The sequence below is a fragment of the Biomphalaria glabrata genome, chromosome 16, assembly GCF_947242115.1.
Source record: "Biomphalaria glabrata chromosome 16, xgBioGlab47.1, whole genome shotgun sequence".
Classification (NCBI taxonomy): Eukaryota; Metazoa; Mollusca; class Gastropoda; family Planorbidae; genus Biomphalaria; species Biomphalaria glabrata.
Genome location: NC_074726.1, coordinates 6,695,203 through 6,717,449, shown reverse-complemented (window position 1 = coordinate 6,717,449; position 22,247 = coordinate 6,695,203). Strand labels below are relative to the sequence as shown.

The window sequence follows — 22,247 nt, the reverse complement described above, 5'->3', positions numbered from 1 at the left end:
TATACACTTTTTAAAACTAAAATATGCATATTTAATATTTTTTGTAAAGGAAAGTGAGATTGAATTTACAAGAACTCTTTTTCTTTCTTCTAAAATATAGCCCTTCAATATAAGCAGTTTCATTCATATGTGGATCTTTATTAAAGCTTTTTAAAAAAAAATTGTAGGGGCCTCGACAAAACTCCTGGCCGGGGCCTTCACATAGGCCTACTTAAATCCGGCCCTGAGCTTGTTAAACATTGGCCAGTCTCATTCTTATTTCCCTTTGAGATCTAATGTTAAATTTTAAAACCCAAATCTATACGCTACACTTGTGATAATTGAATAAAAGTAGTTCTTACGTTCTATTGACGGGGATAAAGTCCTCTTAACAAGATACAGGCGACCTCTTTGTCTACTGACGCTGGGATCAGACGTGTTGAAATTCCGTCACGCCAGGATGGCAAAGGGCAACGGATTACAAACTATTGTTGTCTGTAACGTGGGTAGGATGGAGAAGAAACTACATAGACTTTACAAAGGTAAACAATTAGAAGTTACGCAGTTTTAATAGTAAGGGGAAACTATTAGGTTACGTATATCCCAAGAATTAAAAATAATGTTAGACTTTTTCCCACCTCCTTTCAAGAAAACAATCAAGAGAGACAATTTAAATTTTAAATAAAATAAGAACAGTTAGCTGGAGAGAGGGGGGAGGTATATATATACACTGAATATACAGTGCTCTTTTTTGTGACGGTACGCACCGGTAAGGCCGGGGGGGGTGGATTACTTTTCTTGTATTGTAACGTTTATTATTAATATATTAGTAGTTAAAAGGCAATTCATCACCGAGTACCGGCACCAATTTTTTGTTTTACAAATAGAGCACTTTATACGATAAGGGGCCCATCACCCTCCCACTGTTACCACAACAAGCTGTTCTTAATTTCATTTTCTTTTGTCTTAGATTCTCCTAACTTTGCTACATATGAAGGGGCCTCGAGGTTCGACACCGGACTCGAGCAGAGTTGTGTTTACTGAGCGCCAAAAGGCAGCACGGAAAACCTTCTCCTAGATACCCCCTCCACAAATGAGATTGGACCATAGCACTCTAAGCATGCTATAAGCATGAAAGTAGGGCTATTAAAAAGCTAAAATTTATTTTCTAAATAGGCCTATAGAGAGAGATAGAGATATGGGGAGGAATTTTTAACTTTGATTCGGGTAGAATTCTTGGTAGTCACACAAGAACTAAAAGTATCAAGGTTTTTCAAGTTTTCTCTGTCATAAATTGGATTCAAACTACCTTACATTTCCAGTGGGTATCTACCGCCGGGGAGGGGGGCACTCTAATATTGGGTCCCAACAAAGCTGGAGGGAGCCCTTCACGCTATTTAATGCATCTTCTTTACGTATTTGAAGGTTTTTGTCATAGAAGGGGGGAAGGCAGAGGGGCCCACATGTACCAGTTGTCTGGAGCCCAAATATTTCATGTGGAGATCCTGATTTCCAAGCTGCCTTTAGGTGCTCAGCCAACACAGCTTGAAATTCCATCCCCACCCCCCATAATAGGCAGCCCAGCAGTGTATCCCCTTGTCACACACAGCCCACTTCAGTAAAACAAAAATAAGAAGAAAAAAAAAAACGAAACAAATGTTCAATTATTACAAATAGTTTGCTTTAATTTCAAGACTCAGACTTGAATCAGTTGAATCCTTGACACAAGCCATTTGATCATTGACCTACAATAAACATAATCAATAAACCAACAACATTATCATTAGAATAATCCTTCTAGAAGTCAACATTTGGGATATCACTTATATCTTCAAGAAAACATCTTCTCAACAACTTACCACAATATGGATAAAGTCATCTCTTTTTTTAAAAAAAAAACATCATTCAGTAAAATCTATTCATATACTTTTTTTTTGTTTCAAAATGTAAAGAAAAATGCATATGGCAAATAAAAAACAAACAAACATCTGTTATTTGCAAATAAAGCTAGAGGGTTAAATAACATATCATAAACTATTTCTAAATAAAAAATAAATATTTCAATATGTAATATAGTTTAATAATGAATTGTCACAGAAACCTAAATTAGACTGGACAAGATACAGTAGTAGAATAGCTGAACACATAACTTTTAGTTTGAAGAATAGAATTGATGAAACAGGGGAAAGAACTCAGAGGTATAGTAGTACAGCTTACAATTTCATTTAGTCCAATGTATGCATATTAAGCAAACAATCAACAAGATATGAAGTGGAAATAAATAAATGAACGGAACTCATTATGAAACAATGCGAATAGAATTAACAAGAGTTATGAAACTTTATTTCATTCTTTACACTATTAATATCCAGCAATAAAAGACATTGAAGAACAAACGAGTACTATGCCTAAAGCTTAAAGTTCATGTTCTAGTCTATCCCAAAAGTATACTATAGGTAGAATGAGACTAGGATGATACAAGGTAATGAATTTCAGGAAATATTGTATAGCAACACTAACAAATATTCTTCAACTATTATTACTACCCCTCTTAACCTAGATGCATAATCATGAATGTTCTGTTTGCCAGAAATAGTTCAGCATTGGAACCTGGCCAGTGACTACCCCTTGACATTTCGGTATTTGAAGACAGGGAGATAACCATTGACAGAGAGCTGTTCACATTCAGCAGACACACATGTACCCTAGACACAAGAATAATATAAGAATGATATGCAAGCCATTTAATATTGCAGAAAATATAGTCAAAAACTTTGTTCACTAATTGCAAAGTAATATCAAAAATCTTTCATATAAAAACATTGTTTTATCTTAAATCTCAAACATTAAAATTCATACAAAGTATTCTATTATTGTGTCCATCTCCAGTCTTCATGTCCGAGTGCTGGTGTTGGGCTACTACGTACCCCATGCTTAACCACAACTAAAATGGTAGACACAAAACTATAAAGTGACTTGTATTAAGCTGAAATAGCAGACATTGAGTAAAAAAAATAATTCTTCAGCTCAAAATGACAGATTCAAGGGGAATAATTTTCTTGACAAAGTGATTTTTTAAAACTTAACCAAGTTAGGCTCGATCAAAACTAAGTAATACAATGAAGTTTACTCTAGCATGTCATAGCTACGTCATTATAGGAAATCCTGGATTGATCATAAGATCAAAGTCTCCAATCAACACTATTCTACTTCTAGACTGCCAATGGCTATGGGATAGACAGCAATACACTTTGCCAGACTTTTACATTTGGTTCAGATAATTAAACATAATTGTATACTAGTGTTTCAAATATTTGTAAATTCTTCTAGTCACAATGCCAACACCCAATGACTTGAAAAAATATAAAGTGTTTCTGCATCAGATTACAGAGCACCACTGCTAATAATGGAATCATGAACTAGGGGTTACCTCTTGAACAGGTCTCATAAAAAACTGAAAATAAAAATTCTCTTGAGACATGTGCGTGTAACACTGTTCTAGGAAAACAGAAGGGCACATATACATCACATAATCATTTACATTAATCATATTTGAAAAAAAAAATTTTTTTTTTTGCAATAGCTTTCAATTTAAGTGAAGCAGCAATTATGTACATTGAATCTGTCCAGACATTCTTCTCTATTAATGTACAGATAAAAAGTCAATATGAAGAAGACTTGTTCAAACTTTGATAGTTCCCCCAAAGAACATGTAATGCTTGTTACCAAGCAAGACTTACAGCTTCTATCATTCTTCAACAAAATGGTATTAACACTAAATCAAATCAGAACAAGAATCCAAACAGTCATGAGACAAACTGTAACAAGGTGTCAGCCAATAAAACAAAAAGTTTAAGTAAGAAAAATAAACATGTAAATTACTTGATGCCGAATGGCTTTGGTCCTGCGATGAAATTGTACACAATGGAAAAGAGCAAAACATACAGCCAGTCAAATTTATAACAATAAATTAGTATCATTCCATGTAAACATTAGAACAATAGAATAATTCTAATCCACAGATGCTTTCAATCTGCCACTGGTCAAGTCACAAACACTGGACCAGGTATCACATGAAAAAAAAAAAGATACACAAAGGAAGCAAGAAAGACAGGCACAAGGCCAAGATGTAGACAGAACATGAAAATGCTGATCATTTTGTACATTACACTTTCTTAGGATTCAAAGAAAATACATGAATGGGCATCATTTATACCAATAACAGATTGTCAAACCTGCATATCACTTGGACTAGGTTACAGACTTTTATTTGCGGCTAGTTAACACTCGCACACATCTGAAATAAGACTGGGATGTGCCTATGTCACAAGGGAGGAGCCTTTGTTGACATCACAATTAGGAATTTAAAGTCTTTCATGTCAGTAGGAGGAGCCTTTGTTGACATCACAATTTGGCATTAAAGTCTTTCATGTCAGTGGGAGGAGCCTTTGTTGACATCACAATTTGGCATTTAAAGTCTTTCTTATGTCAGTAAATAAATGAAAGGGTAAGGATTGGAGAAGGTGGGGGAGACAAGGATTTGGGCAGGGGGGGGGGAGGGGTTAGGAGGCATGTATTATGTAAAGGAAGAGTTTCTGGGATGCTCCTCATGATGATCTCTGTCGACGGGTGGCGGGGCGTCAGGCATCGTTGATCTCATGGTTCCTGCTGTTAAGTAGCCAGCCACACTGGGCCCTGTTGGACCTGAGGGAAAACAGGATAAAATGTGTTGTAATATCAAAGGAGATTGGAAAACGTAATGTCACACAAAATATGATAGGGTCATCCCTCTTTTAGCAAGTTCTGTAAAGCTTTAAAAAAGTTTCACTAGCAATTAATCATACTTGTCATAATTATTTAAATGTATAAAATTTTCAACTGACCGGTCAGATAGCCAGCAATGTTGGTGTCAGTGATAAACAGGTCATGTCTCTGGTCCTTGTAGTCCCTCCAGACAGGGGACTTGTCCAAGATTTCTGTCACCTAATGGTCAAAATGTATGATAAAAATGTTATAAGCATACAACATCAGATACATGTATGTAATGATAATGGTGCAGCAACCACATGAAACATCTAGGTCTGCAACATAAGACTTGCCATGGTGTGGTTATTAACAAAATGTTTTAATGTGCATTCACTTCCATAATGTTATGAGGTCAGGGCAAGTGAAAGTAAGACTTAATAAAAGGTACGTTTGCAATCCAGAGTGCAAGGAATTCCAAAATGATACAAAGTTAATTGAAAGACATTTCTGCAAGCTTGAACTGCACTTTGAAAGAAGAAATCTTAAGACAGTTTTTATCTGGGAATGACTTGGTAAAAAAAGGTTTTAAAAGGCTAGTTTTAAAGTCTGAAGATTAATGAGGAATGCAGTATTTCTCGTGGCTACGCAGCCAAGCTGTAACCTACATATTTTACAACATCCAGCACAGCATAACCATTGTTTAGATTTTCTTTTTATCGTCTACATCTTGTCTTCGGCAGATTTTCTTTTGGTCTCAATGTGTATCCTGCTGCCTTTGCAAGTGACCCACAGCTGTCTCATTCTGAAGCCGCATAAAACCAGGTGCTCTCTTCTATGTCAATTAAAGCAAGTTGGCACCTAAGCTGGTCTTTAAAGTGATTCTGTGGGGCACCTCTGTTACATCAACCACCTTTCAGCTCACCAAAAAAAAAGACTGCTTATGGCATACGTTCATCCCTATACGGCGTAACTGTTGAACCAAAAGAAGTCCCTCTATACCTTCCATACAGGCATTTAAAAATCATGACATTTAAGCAATGTACTTTCAACAGTACATACATACTCAGTTATCAGAACTAATGTTCTAACATCAAAAAATGAATATTATAGTAATAAAGTCTTTTTTATTTCACAGACTATTATCCACAACTGTTAAGTTTTTGTTCTGATAATTTCCTAGTGGACACAAATCTAGGTCTTCTCATTCATATTTTCATATTTGACTAACATGAAACTACTTCTCACCTTTTCCCCATGAGCTAAGCTCCTCTGCATAGCTTTTAGGGCTTTGACTATCTGAGCTTTGGTGGAAGCTGGGTTGTCCATGGCCTCAAGGCCCCCCTCCAGAAGTTTCAACAGATATGGAATCAAGTCTGCTGACAAAGCCTGAATATGAAAACCACAATTTTATTTAAATGACAACAACCATCTGGTAAAGATAAGAATAATGTTGTATCAATTAAACATATACTGATCCTATTTTGCAAAGTGGAAACTACTGGACTTTAGTTATTCACACAGACATACTGTAAAAAAAAAAAAAGCAAACAACAACTGTTGCCCATCACCTGTTGTACAAGCTCGTCTTCCCCTTTCTCAAACATCTTGTACAAGGCTTCAGCTGCGAGACCAATAGCATCCTTTCTGATCTTCATGGCTGTCTTCAATGGGTTAATACAGTCAACTGTGGCCAGACTTCTGATGCAGAGCTGGAGTTTTAAAGAATTAAGGCAGAATTTTTTTAAAAATCCAAGCGACAAGAATATTTAGTCGTGTGGTTAAAAGAGACATAAATTAAATTAAATGCCTACAAACACACCTCACTATTAGCCAGCTGGTGAAAGACTTGGATGCCCGACCTGGGCACAGCTGTGTTCTTTGAGCTCATGGCAGCGACAACCCGAGGAATGTAGCCAAGTGAAGGAACCTGGTCCAGCAGAGGGTTGTTTGATTGAAACAGACAGACAATAGCGGTGGTCAGTGTTTCTAGCTCCTCTGTCTATAAAAAAAAATATTACAACACTTTTTAAACACCTCAGACCTTTAAAAAAATTAAGTGGAAATAAGTAACAAAATTGTATGTCCATAGTTAATATTAATTGATCTTATTGATTACAAAATCACATTTCAAAGCTTCAAATGGTAACATGAATGTACTGGAGTATGAAGCGTTCAGATGATTTTGGTCAATGGATTGCTGATTTATTAAAAAAACAACAACAGTGTTTGGTTTGAAGTTTATGCTATGGATTAAGTTAGAAGTAAAGTTTTGTCAAGTTGGGCTAGGATTTGAATATCAGAGTGAAACTTTAATTCAGATTCTCTTAACAACCTGTGATTGGCACTGAATTTAGAACTTAAGACTGAGTTAAGATTAGTGCTTGGGTTAAGGGCGAGGATTAGGGTTTTACAATTAAAGTTAGTAAAGAATTAGGGTAACAGTAAAGAAAAGGTAGACATTCCTGAAATAAAGTCATTTTTTTAATCATATATCATATCAGTTTATGTATAAGTTAACTGCTAAAATTGTGAAGGTTTCATTTTTTTAATTTTGGTTTAAATGTACTTCTTAAGGCTTCTTGGGTTCAAGGGTCATTTTACAATCTCATAAAAGTTTTAAAATAACATTTTCAGCCTATGTATATCAATGTTTTAATCTAGCAGTTTATGTTAATTTCTGATTTAGTTTATACTTTCTCACTGTCATTCTTCACTGATTCAGAAGTCTGTTCAATGCTTAAATTAAGTTCTACAATATGGAGCAAGAAACTGGTTTAGGGTTAGGGTTTGAGTCTCTCTGAGCATTTTATTCGATGTTTTTGACTATGGTTGAGGTTTACTGTTGAATATAATATTGCTTATTTATAGTTTTGGTTTGTCATCCTCAAGCCTTTCAACATGTACCAATTCTAGTCAAGGTGTTACTCTTAGGAACTGGGATTATTACCTTCAGAAAAATATTATTACACTTTGTATATTTTCATCTGTTTATATGTTTTCTTGACCTGATGACTTATTTCTAGTATTGGCCTAGGAGAGGTTAAAGAGCATTAGTTTGAAGTTCTTTTAGTAAATCTTGTTTTCTAGCTACTTCTCCCTGGTTTTCTGGTGCTGCTATTACATTAAAACACAACACAGAGCCAAGCTGTTATTAAATTTATCTTCAGTAAAAAAAAATGTGTAGGCTTCATTGAAACATATTCAACTCTTTAGACAACACAAGAAGCAAATTAGTATGGCCCTAAAATATATGTGAGGGGAAAACAGTTCTGTGTGGCCCAATAAAAGAATACCGGATTTGTCCATGGAAATGTGTAGATTAATATTTTCAATGTTATAATAAGTTGCAGTAGCATAACAAAAACTGAATCAACCATTTCCCAAAACTGATTTAAAAAAAACATTCAATCTAAATATCTGTAAAACTAATCAGAGAAAACCTTTATTGTAAACAACAATTTTTTTTTATATAAAATTGCATCAATTCCTTGTAGTATTAAAAAATAAAGGCCAAATATTGCTAATTATTAGATATTTAAGAAATCAATTTGGTGTAAGAGGCATTATAATGTACAATTTTACCTTAACAGAACTCATAATTTGAAGAAAGAAGATAGCTAACTGTAACTCAAAATGTTCTATTTAGAATGAATGTCTTATGTAATGACTCTATTGTTGTATTTTGTTTAACTACAATGTTGGCCCTCATCAAAGAGGATTGATACTGGGGCCTTGCCACTCTAAGGCTGTTAATACTTCTGCAGAAATCCTATTTCAGCCTATTTCATTTTAATGTATTTTCATTTTTTTTTTACATTATGATACTACACTACATGGCAAATCTTAGCATGCGATGCATATCAAATGGATATGAATAAGGCTATATCAGAAATGAATTATATTTCTAAGAAAGGGCTTACATTACAGTTGCCAGCCTGGGTCACTTTGGTCCAGTTTTCCAAAAGCTCTGTTAAAAATTCCTTGGGCCGCCTGAGGACCCATGCTGGGTTGGCAATAAACAGGCGCAAGAAAACTCCGCCCACCACCATCTCTCCCTGGACGTCAGAATAGACCACCTCAAAGTCCTCCTGCATGTTCCACTTGGCATTGGCATCCTCCTTTTGAGCCTGACAGTGCCTGGGTTAGAGGAAAAATATTATTTGGAAGTCAAGTATTTCAAAGAAGTGTAAAATAGTGTCACTAGAAACAAAACTTTGGATAATGCGAATAATAAAGAAAAATGTCTGCCTGTCAAGTCAGTGAGTATATAGATTTAGGACACCATTAACTTAAACCTTATAATTGGGCATATATATCATATTTGTATATTTGCTCTACTTCATACACTGATAGCACATCATACTATATATTTATATAAGCTTATCATATTTTGATAAGAAATAATTCATTAATATCAAATCATGTATTCAGAGATTGCAAAAAAAAACTTAATGTTTGTTTTTACATTTGGGAAAGAAGGATTTTTTTTTTAAATTGCTTATGTATAGCGCATCTTTTATGCTATAACTTGCTCAGTGCTCTATGGTCCAATCTCTTTAGTGGACCTGGGGGGAGGGGTAATCTGCTGCCTTAAGGTATACAGCAAAAACAATCTTAGCTTGAGTTGGGAATTAAATCTGAGCCTCCTTGCCCAATCTTTTTATCCAAATGATCTCCTCTATTAGAAGTAGATGAATAGGGTGGCCTAAGTTAACCAACAAACCAATCCCTGGCTGAAACCTAACCTACAGCTAGAAACTCACATCAGTACTTACTTTTCTCTCAGTTTATTCACCGTGCTACACACTTTTTCTCTAGCCTCATCATTCCATATCAACTCAGGATTTTCATGAGTACCTAGAAAAAGATTCATGGTTGGGAGAATGCTTAGGCAATATCTATACAGTTGAATCCTGTTAATAGGACCACGTAGATACTCAATCGTTTCAGTAATAATAACAGGCAGGCCAGATAACCAGATTTGACTATATAATAAGATTCATTTCAGTACTTTAGTATTTGGTCTGATCTGATTAACAGGATTTGACTGTGTTAATTTTGAATATGCTACTGTGTTATGAAATTCATTTATTACAATTAAAACAAGGCACGATGCTAAAAAAGTAATATAGAAGTATAGACAAGAATATTTGTGCAATATCTAATAAACTTTTACCTTCAAACATATGTACAGAAGCCTCGGCTGAGTCTCTCATGGCATCCATGAAAATTGGAGGCAAAAATTTATTGAGCAAAATTCGTACTTTAGGTCCCACCAGCTTGTCGGACAACATCTTGGCAAAGAGCTCAGCTGTCTTCTCTCTGACCACAGGGTTAGTGGAGTTGCAAAAGAGATCCAGTAGGTAAATCAGGCAACCTGAGATAGTCAACACAAAACATGTAGGATAATAACAACTTCAAAGCCACCAACTGACTGATTAGCTGATTAAAATGTTTATGTTTAGCTGAGATTTGGAAGAGAGTATCTATTGTATTTGGATATGTTGTTCGTAACCTTTTGTTTGGATGTAATTCTTAGAGGTATATGGCCCATAGAATGGTACGGAAGTCAAAATGAAACATGCAGTTTCAAACATTTTATGAAAGAAAATTAAGTACAAAAAATACTTTTACATTTATTTGGATTTGGTTTCAAGGAAAAGATATTTTACTTTATAAATATTGATTAAAAAGTAAGCAAAATTGCCAATAGGTTCATTCCCCCCCCTCACATTTGTGTACATTTGAATGCAATCGCATCTCTGAGAAGTGAATTGTTAATTTCAAACATTTGTTCAGAAATGAAAATAATTACATCTGAGCTCTAACCTCCTACAAGATGCCAAGAGATTGTTGTAGGCAGGATTTGAACCTGTACCAATGTGATGACAGTGAAGGATGCATACCACAACCAGGAAGTCAACCATTGTTCCATTTGATATAATTAATGCAATCTCCATACATTTTTAAGGTTTACAATCATGGCAGTAAAAAATATGTCCTTAACCCATTCACTGGTTCAGATTTTCTTTCTTTTTTTTCTTTAGAAAGTCGATGTTTTCTCCAAATTATTTCAATCTGTGATCATGGTCCAGGATGAGGTGATACAAAGGCTGCTGCCTGGCTGCATGACATGTGCTTTTGACTGTCATCACGCTAGTCCAGAGTTCACATTCCACCCTACAGGTTTGGTCAGGGACGCAATAATCTTCATTCCTGAAGAAATGTCCCAAAAAAGCTTGAAATCCTAACCAGACAGGTAGCAGGAATTTACTAGAGCTGAGAAGACTAATTCATAGAAGAGATTATGTTTCTTTAGAATGGGCAATCCTGCAGAAGTAGAGACTGATTTCCCAAATTTGCTTAAAGGGAAACTCCGATGGTTTTAACAATTTTTGATATAATATGTGTTTTGATTTACAGATAATGAATATATGATTCTTTTTTTTTTATTTGCAATAATAACTTAGTAATTGATGTTTTTCTGACGTAATTTTCCTGCACATCCAAAACAGTCAGACATTCACTGGGTCTCAATGTGACGTCACACTAGCCTACTAATTTAATCTATTGACTTTTTGTATAACGGACGACTATACAGAAAAGTTAACATTCTCGTAAAAGAAATATATCTTTGTCTATGCAGTTAGATCTAGGATCTTATAAGCAAAGAAAAAATGCAATTTAAAAGTAGATTTACATGCTTGACTAACCACGGCAGTGTGTATTTTCTCACCTGACCACTCAACACACAACAAACACTATCGCTTGGTTGTCTTGTCATGACTGACTACATGTAGTCTCGACTAGCCTTACACTAACCAGTTTGTTCGAATCAGTCAGACACACGATCTATTTACTTCTTGGGAAAGGGAGAGGCTTAGATAAAAATGTTACTTTTTTACTTTACTTGCTTATCCTAATGCCTTTAGATCTACCTATACATGTATATATAACTGTACCATAGCTCTGGAATAGGCCGTCACTAAGCTCAAGAGCATGTAAGAATGAAGCGATACGATTGGTTTAAATCTAGTTTCCTTTTCAGTACTGTTGATGGAAGTGATGTATACCTAACCTAAAAACAAAATCTCAAAGAACCCCTTTTTTTTTGGAGATGTCAAGAATTTACTGTCTAATTTATTAAATATAAATGTTTCTAAGCATTTAAATAAAAAATGGTAAAATGTTTACTATTACAACTTTTTAGGCAGAATTCAAATATCTCAATAAATCAAATTTGAAAAACCATCGAAGTTTCCCTTTAAGGTTCACTACCAAATCATTAGAATGGTACCATGTAGCATAGCAAAGTAAGTATTGTAGAACACTCTACCTTTAGACATGGCTTCTTTAACAATCTTTGTATTTGACATGAGGGCAAACAGGCTGTCTAAACTGAGCAGGCGACCTAGAATGTGACGTAGTGCATACATTAATTATTTAATTAAATCCTAGAAAACATAATCAATCTTGACATTAACAGACTAACTTACAAAAACAGATGATACTATAACTTTTGCGTTACATTTATGATTCATAATCAACATCAGATTTGATGACAACAACTAATGCTGCTGTCAATGTAAGCACTTACATGATGAAACACTTTGTAAAGAGAAGAGTAAGTATCCCAAAACTTCCGCTGCGGCGATGTCTTTGACACATTCTTGGTTAGCAGTCACACAGTTTATGACCTAAACAATAACACAATAATGACACATATCTCTTTCATGATCTTGCAAACATAAAAGAAAAAAACCAAGCTATCAACATTATTTTTTAATGTTATATGACAAACCAGCAAGTTTAAAATCTTTGTATGATTTATAGATGTATAACAATAAGGTAAATGTAGATCTTGTATATCTTGTATCAAGAGGATAAAAACTGTTGAAATATAATAATCCATTTATTTCCCAAACTAAGGTTTTAACAATTCATTGTTTGTTAAAGATAAATAATATTTAATCTCAATCTGAACTGTGACTTTGGTCCAGAGGCAGATTTTTACAAAGTATGTGTACAGGAAAACAAATTGTGTCTTCTAGAGTACTAAAGAATAAAGCTAAAATTAAAACAAATCTATACCTAAGTAAATCCAACTGGCTGGTGTTATAGGACATTCAAAGGGTCAAGAGTTAAGGTGGGTTCTGCAAAGGTCTTCTTAAATTACAGTGAAAGGACAACCAAGATGACCAATGGGGGTCAGTTCAAGTTTTTTAAAAAATCCGTTAAGGTTCATAATTGTCTGTTATTTGTACTACTATTCACTATATTAATATTGCATTTATTGCTGCGATTTACAATTTGTTTCAACATTTAGATTTATTTTGTTATTCTGTGGATTAATCTTTAACCAAAACTTAATTGTATAGTTTAACAAATCTCAATGTCTTGATGTTTAATTGAGAGTGATAATAATAAAAATAGATCAACTCTTAAAAGAGGAACACAGCATCTACCAATAACTTTGAAATTGTCAGATACAAATAGATTATTTTGTACTTTGATGTTAAAAAAATAAAGTCAAAGTCCATTTGAGACTTGCAGCTTCACGATATTCTAGTGTTTGAAGAGCTTATTTTTTTTTTAGTAATGTGGAAAGCATACCAACCAATTACATTGATTGAACCATTGACATGTATCCACAAAAGCTGGGTGGACAAGACAACATCTGATTACTTATAGAGATAATATTATATAAAATTCCAGCCTCCACCAGAATTGGATCCCGAACTGCTCAGCCAAGCACTTCACCTACCTAACACCATGCCTAATGGCATCTGAACAGTGATTTAAATGATTGTTTAAAAGGTGTACATAAATACTCAAAACAATAATTACTACACAAGTTGAATCATACCAAAGTTTGACAATGAAATAAGTTTGTCTATGTCTAATTTAAGGCTTACTTCGATAGTGAACTGTTGTAATCTAGTGAACTGATCCATACGTAGGAATGCAAACAGTAGCTTGAAGTGTCCAATACATTGGATCTCCACGCCTGCCATTGTGTTAAAAAAACAACAACTTTAAAATATATATATTTCACTCAACAATATGATAAAATAAAAAACACAAACTAAGTAGAAAGCCCCCAACTTAGGAGTCACATCCTATTAAAATATTTGTGTCTAAATATATTGAGCACTAGTCCTATATATTGAGCCCTAGTCCTATATATTGAGCCCTAGATCTATACATTCAGCCCTAGTTCTATATATTGAGCCCTAGTTCTATATATTGAGCCCTAGTTCTATATATTGAGCCCTAGTTCTATATATTGAGCCCTAGTCCTATATATTGAGCCCCAGTCCTATATATTGAGCCCCAGTCCTATATATTGAGCCCCAGTCCTATATATTGAGCCCTAGTTCTATATATTGAGCCCTAGTCCTATATATTGAGCCTTAGTCCTATATATTGAGCCCTAGTCCTATATATTGAGTCCTAGTCGTGTTTATTTTATAATATGAAATGTGAGAACAAAAATCCACTAGAAAGTCCAGAAACAAACTTTAATTATTACATATCTCAACTTTGAAACCCACATATCTTGTCAGTAGTGAGAGGTAATGGTCTGATCTCTCAGTGGTATGTAACAGTCTTACCAGGATTAGCTTTGTTGAAATTTTAGAGGTAATCAGTGGTATGTAACAGTCTTACCAGGACTAGCTTTGTTGAAATTTTAGAGGTAATCAGTGGTATGTAACAGTCTTACCAGGACTAGCTTTGTTGAAATTTTAGAGGTAATCAGTGGTATGTAACAGTCTTACCAGGACTAGCTTTGTTGAAATTTTAGAGGTAATCAGTGGTATGTAACAGTCTTACCAGGACTAGCTTTGTTGAAATTTTAGAGGTAATCTGTGGTATGTGACAGTCTTACCAGGACTAGCTTTGTTGAAATTTTAGAGGTAATCAGTGGTATGTAAGTTGTACCAGGACTAGCTTTGTTGAAATTTTAGAGGTAATCAGTGGTTTGTGACAGTCTTACCAGGACTAGCTTTGTTGAAATTTTAGAGGTAATCAGTGGTATGTAACAGTCTTACCAGGACTAGCTTTGTTGAAATTTTAGAGGTAATCAGTGGCATGTAACAGTCTTACCAGGACTAGCTTTGTTGAAATTTTAGAGGTAATCCGTGGTATGTGACAGTCTTACCAGGACTAGCTTTGTTGAAATTTTAGAGGTAATAAGTGGCATGTAACAGTCTTACCAGGACTAGCTTTGTTGAAATTTTAGAGGTAATCCGTGGTATGTAACAGTCTTACCAGGACTAGCTTTGTTGAAATTTTAGAGGTAATCAGTGGTATGTAACAGTCTTACCAGGACTAGCTTTGTTGAAATTTTAGAGGTAATCAGTGGCATGTAACAGTCTTACCAGGACTAGCTTTGTTGAAATTTTAGAGGTAATCTGTGGTATGTGACAGTCTTACCAGGACTAGCTTTGATGATATTTTGAGAGGTAATCAGTGGTATGTAACAGTCTTACCAGGACTAGCTTTGTTGAAATTTTAGAGGTAATCAGTGGTTTGTGACAGTCTTACCAGGACTAGCTTTGTTGAAATTTTAGAGGTAATCTGTGGTATGTGACAGTCTTACCAGGACTAGCTTTGTTGAAATTTTAGAGGTAATCAGTGGTTTGTGACAGTCTTACCAGGACTAGCTTTGTTGAAATTTTAGAGGTAATCAGTGGTTTGTGACAGTCTTACCAGGACTAGCTTTGTTGAAATTTTAGAGGTAATCAGTGGTTTGTGACAGTCTTACCAGGACTAGCTTTGTTGAAATTTTAGAGGTAATCAGTGGTATGTAAGTTGTACCAGGACTAGCTTTGTTGAAATTTTAGAGGTAATCAGTGGTATGTAAGTTGTACCAGGACTAGCTTTGTTGAAATTTTAGAGGTAATCAGTGCATGTAACAGTCTTACCAGGACTAGCTTTGTTGAAATTTTAGAGGTAATCCGTGGTACGTGATAGTCTTACCAGGACTAGCTTTGTTGAAATTTTAGAGGTAATTAGTGGCATGTAACAGTCTTACCAGGACTAGCTTTGTTGAAATTTTAGAGGTAATCTGTGGTATGTGACAGTCTTACCAGGACTAGCTTTGTTGAAATTTTAGAGGTAATCAGTGGTATGTAAGTTGTACCAGGACTAGCTTTGTTGAAATTTTAGAGGTAATCTGTGGTATGTGACAGTCTTACCAGGACTAGCTTTGATGATATTTTGAGAGGTAATCAGTGGTATGTAACAGTCTTACCAGGACTAGCTTTGTTGAAATTTTAGAGGTAATCAGTGGTTTGTGACAGTCTTACCAGGACTAGCTTTGTTGAAATTTTAGAGGTAATGTGTGGTATGTGACAGTCTTACCAGGACTAGCTTTGTTGAAATTTTAGAGGTAATCAGTAGTTTGTGACAGTCTTACCAGGACTAGCTTTGTTGAAATTTTAGAGGTAATCAGTGGTTTGTGACAGTCTTACCAGGACTAGCTTTGTTGAAATTTTAGAGGTAATCAGTGGTTTGTGACAGTCTTACCAGGACTAGCTTTGTTGAAATTTTAGAGGTAATCAGTGGTATGTAAGTTGTACCAGGACTAGCTTTGTTGAAATTTTAGAGGTAATCAGTGGTATGTAAGTTGTACCAGGACTAGCTTTGTTGAAATTTTAGAGGTAATCAGTGCATGTAACAGTCTTACCAGGACTAGCTTTGTTGAAATTTTAGAGGTAATCCGTGGTACGTGATAGTCTTACCAGGACTAGCTTTGTTGAAATTTTAGAGGTAATTAGTGGCATGTAACAGTCTTACCAGGACTAGCTTTGTTGAAATTTTAGAGGTAATCTGTGGTATGTGACAGTCTTACCAGGACTAGCTTTGTTGAAATTTTAGAGGTAATCAGTGGTATGTAAGTTGTACCAGGACTAGCTTTGTTGAAATTTTAGAGGTAATCTGTGGTATGTGACAGTCTTACCAGGACTAGCTTTGATGATATTTTGAGAGGTAATCAGTGGTATGTAACAGTCTTACCAGGACTAGCTTTGTTGAAATTTTAGAGGTAATCAGTGGTTTGTGACAGTCTTACCAGGACTAGCTTTGTTGAAATTTTAGAGGTAATCTGTGGTATGTGACAGTCTTACCAGGACTAGCTTTGTTGAAATTTTAGAGGTAATCAGTAGTTTGTGACAGTCTTACCAGGACTAGCTTTGTTGAAATTTTAGAGGTAATCAGTGGTTTGTGACAGTCTTACCAGGACTAGCTTTGTTGAAATTTTAGAGGTAATCAGTGGTTTGTGACAGTCTTACCAGGACTAGCTTTGTTGAAATTTTAGAGGTAATCAGTGGTATGTAAGTTGTACCAGGACTAGCTTTGTTGAAATTTTAGAGGTAATCAGTGGTATGTAAGTTGTACCAGGACTAGCTTTGTTGAAATTTTAGAGGTAATCAGTGCATGTAACAGTCTTACCAGGACTAGCTTTGTTGAAATTTTAGAGGTAATCCGTGGTACGTGATAGTCTTACCAGGACTAGCTTTGTTGAAATTTTAGAGGTAATTAGTGGCATGTAACAGTCTTACCAGGACTAGCTTTGTTGAAATTTTAGAGGTAATCTGTGGTATGTGACAGTCTTACCAGGACTAGCTTTGTTGAAATTTTAGAGGTAATCAGTGGTATGTAAGTTGTACCAGGACTAGCTTTGTTGAAATTTTAGAGGTAATCAGTGGTATGTAACAGTCTTACCAGGACTAGCTTTGTTGAAATTTTAGAGGTAATCAGTGGTATGTAACAGTCTTACCAGGACTAGCTTTGTTGAAATTTTAGAGGTAATCAGTGGCATGTAACAGTCTTACCAGGACTAGCTTTGTTGAAATTTTAGAGGTAATCCGTGGTATGTGACAGTCTTACCAGGACTAGCTTTGTTGAAATTTTAGAGGTAATAAGTGGCATGTAACAGTCTTACCAGGACTAGCTTTGTTGAAATTTTAGAGGTAATCTGTGGTATGTGACAGTCTTACCAGGACTAGCTTTGATGATATTTTGAGAGGTAATCAGTGGTATGTAACAGTCTTACCAGGACTAGCTTTGTTGAAATTTTAGAGGTAATCAGTGGTTTGTGACAGTCTTACCAGGACTAGCTTTGTTGAAATTTTAGAGGTAATCTGTGGTATGTGACAGTCTTACCAGGACTAGCTTTGTTGAAATTTTAGAGGTAATCAGTGGTTTGTGACAGTCTTACCAGGACTAGCTTTGTTGAAATTTTAGAGGTAATCAGTGGTTTGTGACAGTCTTACCAGGACTAGCTTTGTTGAAATTTTAGAGGTAATCAGTGGTTTGTGACAGTCTTACCAGGACTAGCTTTGTTGAAATTTTAGAGGTAATCAGTGGTATGTAACAGTCTTACCAGGACTAGCTTTGTTGAAATTTTAGAGGTAATCTGTGGTATGTGACAGTCTTACCAGGACTAGCTTTGTTGAAATTTTAGAGGTAATCAGTGGTATGTAAGTTGTACCAGGACTAGCTTTGTTGAAATTTTAGAGGTAATCCGTGGTATGTAACAGTCTTACCAGGACTAGCTTTGTTGAAATTTTAGAGGTAATCAGTGGTATGTAACAGTCTTACCAGGACTAGCTTTGTTGAAATTTTAGAGGTAATCAGTGGCATGTAACAGTCTTACCAGGACTAGCTTTGTTGAAATTTTAGAGGTAATCTGTGGTATGTGACAGTCTCACCAGGACTAGCTTTGTTGAAATTTTAGAGGTAATCTGTGGTATGTGACAGTCTTACCAGGACTAGCTTTGATGATATTTTGAGAGGTAATCAGTGGTATGTAACAGTCTTACCAGGACTAGCTTTGTTGAAATTTTAGAGGTAATCAGTGGTTTGTGACAGTCTTACCAGGACTAGCTTTGTTGAAATTTTAGAGGTAATCTGTGGTATGTGACAGTCTTACCAGGACTAGCTTTGTTGAAATTTTAGAGGTAATCAGTGGTTTGTGACAGTCTTACCAGGACTAGCTTTGTTGAAATTTTAGAGGTAATCAGTGGTTTGTGACAGTCTTACCAGGACTAGCTTTGTTGAAATTTTAGAGGTAATCAGTGGTTTGTGACAGTCTTACCAGGACTAGCTTTGTTGAAATTTTAGAGGTAATCAGTGGTATGTAAGTTGTACCAGGACTAGCTTTGTTGAAATTTTAGAGGTAATCAGTGGTTTGTGACAGTCTTACCAGGACTAGCTTTGTTGAAATTTTAGAGGTAATCAGTGGCATGTAACAGTCTTACCAGGACTAGCTTTGTTGAAATTTTAGAGGTAATCCGTGGTACGTGATAGTCTTACCAGGACTAGCTTTGTTGAAATTTTAGAGGTAATTAGTGGCATGTAACAGTCTTACCAGGACTAGCTTTGTTGAAATTTTAGAGGTAATCCGTGGTATGTGACAGTCTTACCAGGACTAGCTTTGTTGAAATTTTAGAGGTAATCAGTGGCATGTAACAGTCTTACCAGGACTAGCTTTGTTGAAATTTTAGAGGTAATCAGTGGCATGTAACAGTCTTACCAGGACTAGCTTTGTTGAAATTTTAGAGGTAATCTGTGGTATGTGACAGTCTTACCAGGACTAGCTTTGATGATATTTTGAGAGGTAATCAGTGGTATGTAACAGTCTTACATGTGACAGTCTTACCAGGACTAGCTTTGTTGAAATTTTAGAGGTAATCTGTGGTACGTGATAGTCTTACCAGGACTAGCTTTGTTGAAATTTTAGAGGTAATTAGTGGTATGTAAGTTGTACCAGGACTAGCTTTGTTGAAATTTTAGAGGTAATCAGTGGTATGTAAGTTGTACCAGGACTAGCTTTGTTGAAATTTTAGAGGTAATCAGTGCATGTAACAGTCTTACCAGGACTAGCTTTGTTGAAATTTTAGAGGTAATCCGTGGTACGTGATAGTCTTACCAGGACTAGCTTTGTTGAAATTTTAGAGGTAATTAGTGGCATGTAACAGTCTTACCAGGACTAGCTTTGTTGAAATTTTAGAGGTAATCTGTGGTATGTGACAGTCTTACCAGGACTAGCTTTGTTGAAATTTTAGAGGTAATCAGTGGTATGTAAGTTGTACCAGGACTAGCTTTGTTGAAATTTTAGAGGTAATCAGTGGTATGTAACAGTCTTACCAGGACTAGCTTTGTTGAAATTTTAGAGGTAATCAGTGGTATGTAACAGTCTTACCAGGACTAGCTTTGTTGAAATTTTAGAGGTAATCAGTGGCATGTAACAGTCTTACCAGGACTAGCTTTGTTGAAATTTTAGAGGTAATCCGTGGTATGTGACAGTCTTACCAGGACTAGCTTTGTTGAAATTTTAGAGGTAATAAGTGGCATGTAACAGTCTTACCAGGACTAGCTTTGTTGAAATTTTAGAGGTAATCTGTGGTATGTGACAGTCTTACCAGGACTAGCTTTGATGATATTTTGAGAGGTAATCAGTGGTATGTAACAGTCTTACCAGGACTAGCTTTGTTGAAATTTTAGAGGTAATCAGTGGTTTGTGACAGTCTTACCAGGACTAGCTTTGTTGAAATTTTAGAGGTAATCTGTGGTATGTGACAGTCTTACCAGGACTAGCTTTGTTGAAATTTTAGAGGTAATCAGTGGTTTGTGACAGTCTTACCAGGACTAGCTTTGTTGAAATTTTAGAGGTAATCAGTGGTTTGTGACAGTCTTACCAGGACTAGCTTTGTTGAAATTTTAGAGGTAATCAGTGGTTTGTGACAGTCTTACCAGGACTAGCTTTGTTGAAATTTTAGAGGTAATCAGTGGTATGTAACAGTCTTACCAGGACTAGCTTTGTTGAAATTTTAGAGGTAATCTGTGGTATGTGACAGTCTTACCAGGACTAGCTTTGTTGAAATTTTAGAGGTAATCAGTGGTATGTAAGTTGTACCAGGACTAGCTTTGTTGAAATTTTAGAGGTAATCCGTGGTATGTAACAGTCTTACCAGGACTAGCTTTGTTGAAATTTTAGAGGTAATCAGTGGTATGTAACAGTCTTACCAGGACTAGCTTTGTTGAAATTTTAGAGGTAATCAGTGGCATGTAACAGTCTTACCAGGACTAGCTTTGTTGAAATTTTAGAGGTAATCTGTGGTATGTGACAGTCTCACCAGGACTAGCTTTGTTGAAATTTTAGAGGTAATCTGTGGTATGTGACAGTCTTACCAGGACTAGCTTTGATGATATTTTGAGAGGTAATCAGTGGTATGTAACAGTCTTACCAGGACTAGCTTTGTTGAAATTTTAGAGGTAATCAGTGGTTTGTGACAGTCTTACCAGGACTAGCTTTGTTGAAATTTTAGAGGTAATCTGTGGTATGTGACAGTCTTACCAGGACTAGCTTTGTTGAAATTTTAGAGGTAATCAGTGGTTTGTGACAGTCTTACCAGGACTAGCTTTGTTGAAATTTTAGAGGTAATCAGTGGTTTGTGACAGTCTTACCAGGACTAGCTTTGTTGAAATTTTAGAGGTAATCAGTGGTTTGTGACAGTCTTACCAGGACTAGCTTTGTTGAAATTTTAGAGGTAATCAGTGGTATGTAAGTTGTACCAGGACTAGCTTTGTTGAAATTTTAGAGGTAATCAGTGGTTTGTGACAGTCTTACCAGGACTAGCTTTGTTGAAATTTTAGAGGTAATCAGTGGCATGTAACAGTCTTACCAGGACTAGCTTTGTTGAAATTTTAGAGGTAATCCGTGGTACGTGATAGTCTTACCAGGACTAGCTTTGTTGAAATTTTAGAGGTAATTAGTGGCATGTAACAGTCTTACCAGGACTAGCTTTGTTGAAATTTTAGAGGTAATCCGTGGTATGTGACAGTCTTACCAGGACTAGCTTTGTTGAAATTTTAGAGGTAATCAGTGGCATGTAACAGTCTTACCAGGACTAGCTTTGTTGAAATTTTAGAGGTAATCAGTGGCATGTAACAGTCTTACCAGGACTAGCTTTGTTGAAATTTTAGAGGTAATCTGTGGTATGTGACAGTCTTACCAGGACTAGCTTTGATGATATTTTGAGAGGTAATCAGTGGTATGTAACAGTCTTACATGTGACAGTCTTACCAGGACTAGCTTTGTTGAAATTTTAGAGGTAATCTGTGGTATGTGACAGTCTTACCAGGACTAGCTTTGTTGAAATTTTAGAGGTAATCCGTGGTATGTGACAGTCTTACCAGGACTAGCTTTGTTGAAATTTTAGAGGTAATCTGTGGTATGTGACAGTCTTACCAGGACTAGCTTTGTTGAAATTTTAGAGGTAATCTGTGGTATGTGACAGTCTTACCAGGACTAGCTTTGTAGAAATTTTAGAGGTAATCCGTGGTATGTGACAGTCTTACCAGGACTAGCTTTGTTGAAATTTTAGAGGTAATCTGTGGTATGTGACAGTCTTACCAGGACTAGCTTTGTTGAAATTTTAGAGGTAATCTGTGGTATGTGACAGTCTTACCAGGACTAGCTTTGTTGAAATTTTAGAGGTAATCTGTGGTAT

General features: G+C 35.6%; 1 protein-coding gene across 3 annotated transcripts in view; it reads right to left on the bottom strand.

Moving 5' to 3' along the window:
• Positions 1 to 1,638: 1,638 nt before the first annotated feature.
• The window catches only part of LOC106073015 (dnaJ homolog subfamily C member 13-like), a 65,937-nt gene continuing 45,328 nt past the window's right edge, over positions 1,639 to 22,247 (bottom strand). For all 3 annotated transcript variants that reach the window (XM_056013388.1, XM_056013390.1, XM_056013389.1), the window contains 11 exons: positions 13,641 to 13,732; positions 12,323 to 12,422; positions 12,062 to 12,136; positions 9,902 to 10,102; positions 9,501 to 9,582; positions 8,646 to 8,862; positions 6,545 to 6,724; positions 6,294 to 6,434; positions 5,971 to 6,111; positions 4,863 to 4,962; positions 1,639 to 4,683 (listed from right to left, as the gene is read on the bottom strand). In XM_056013388.1, coding sequence (XP_055869363.1) covers positions 4,556 to 4,683; positions 4,863 to 4,962; positions 5,971 to 6,111; positions 6,294 to 6,434; positions 6,545 to 6,724; positions 8,646 to 8,862; positions 9,501 to 9,582; positions 9,902 to 10,102; positions 12,062 to 12,136; positions 12,323 to 12,422; positions 13,641 to 13,732 — 1,457 coding nt within the window. In that variant the 3' untranslated portion in view covers positions 1,639 to 4,555. The remainder of the gene's footprint in view (positions 4,684 to 4,862; positions 4,963 to 5,970; positions 6,112 to 6,293; positions 6,435 to 6,544; positions 6,725 to 8,645; positions 8,863 to 9,500; positions 9,583 to 9,901; positions 10,103 to 12,061; positions 12,137 to 12,322; positions 12,423 to 13,640; positions 13,733 to 22,247) is intronic.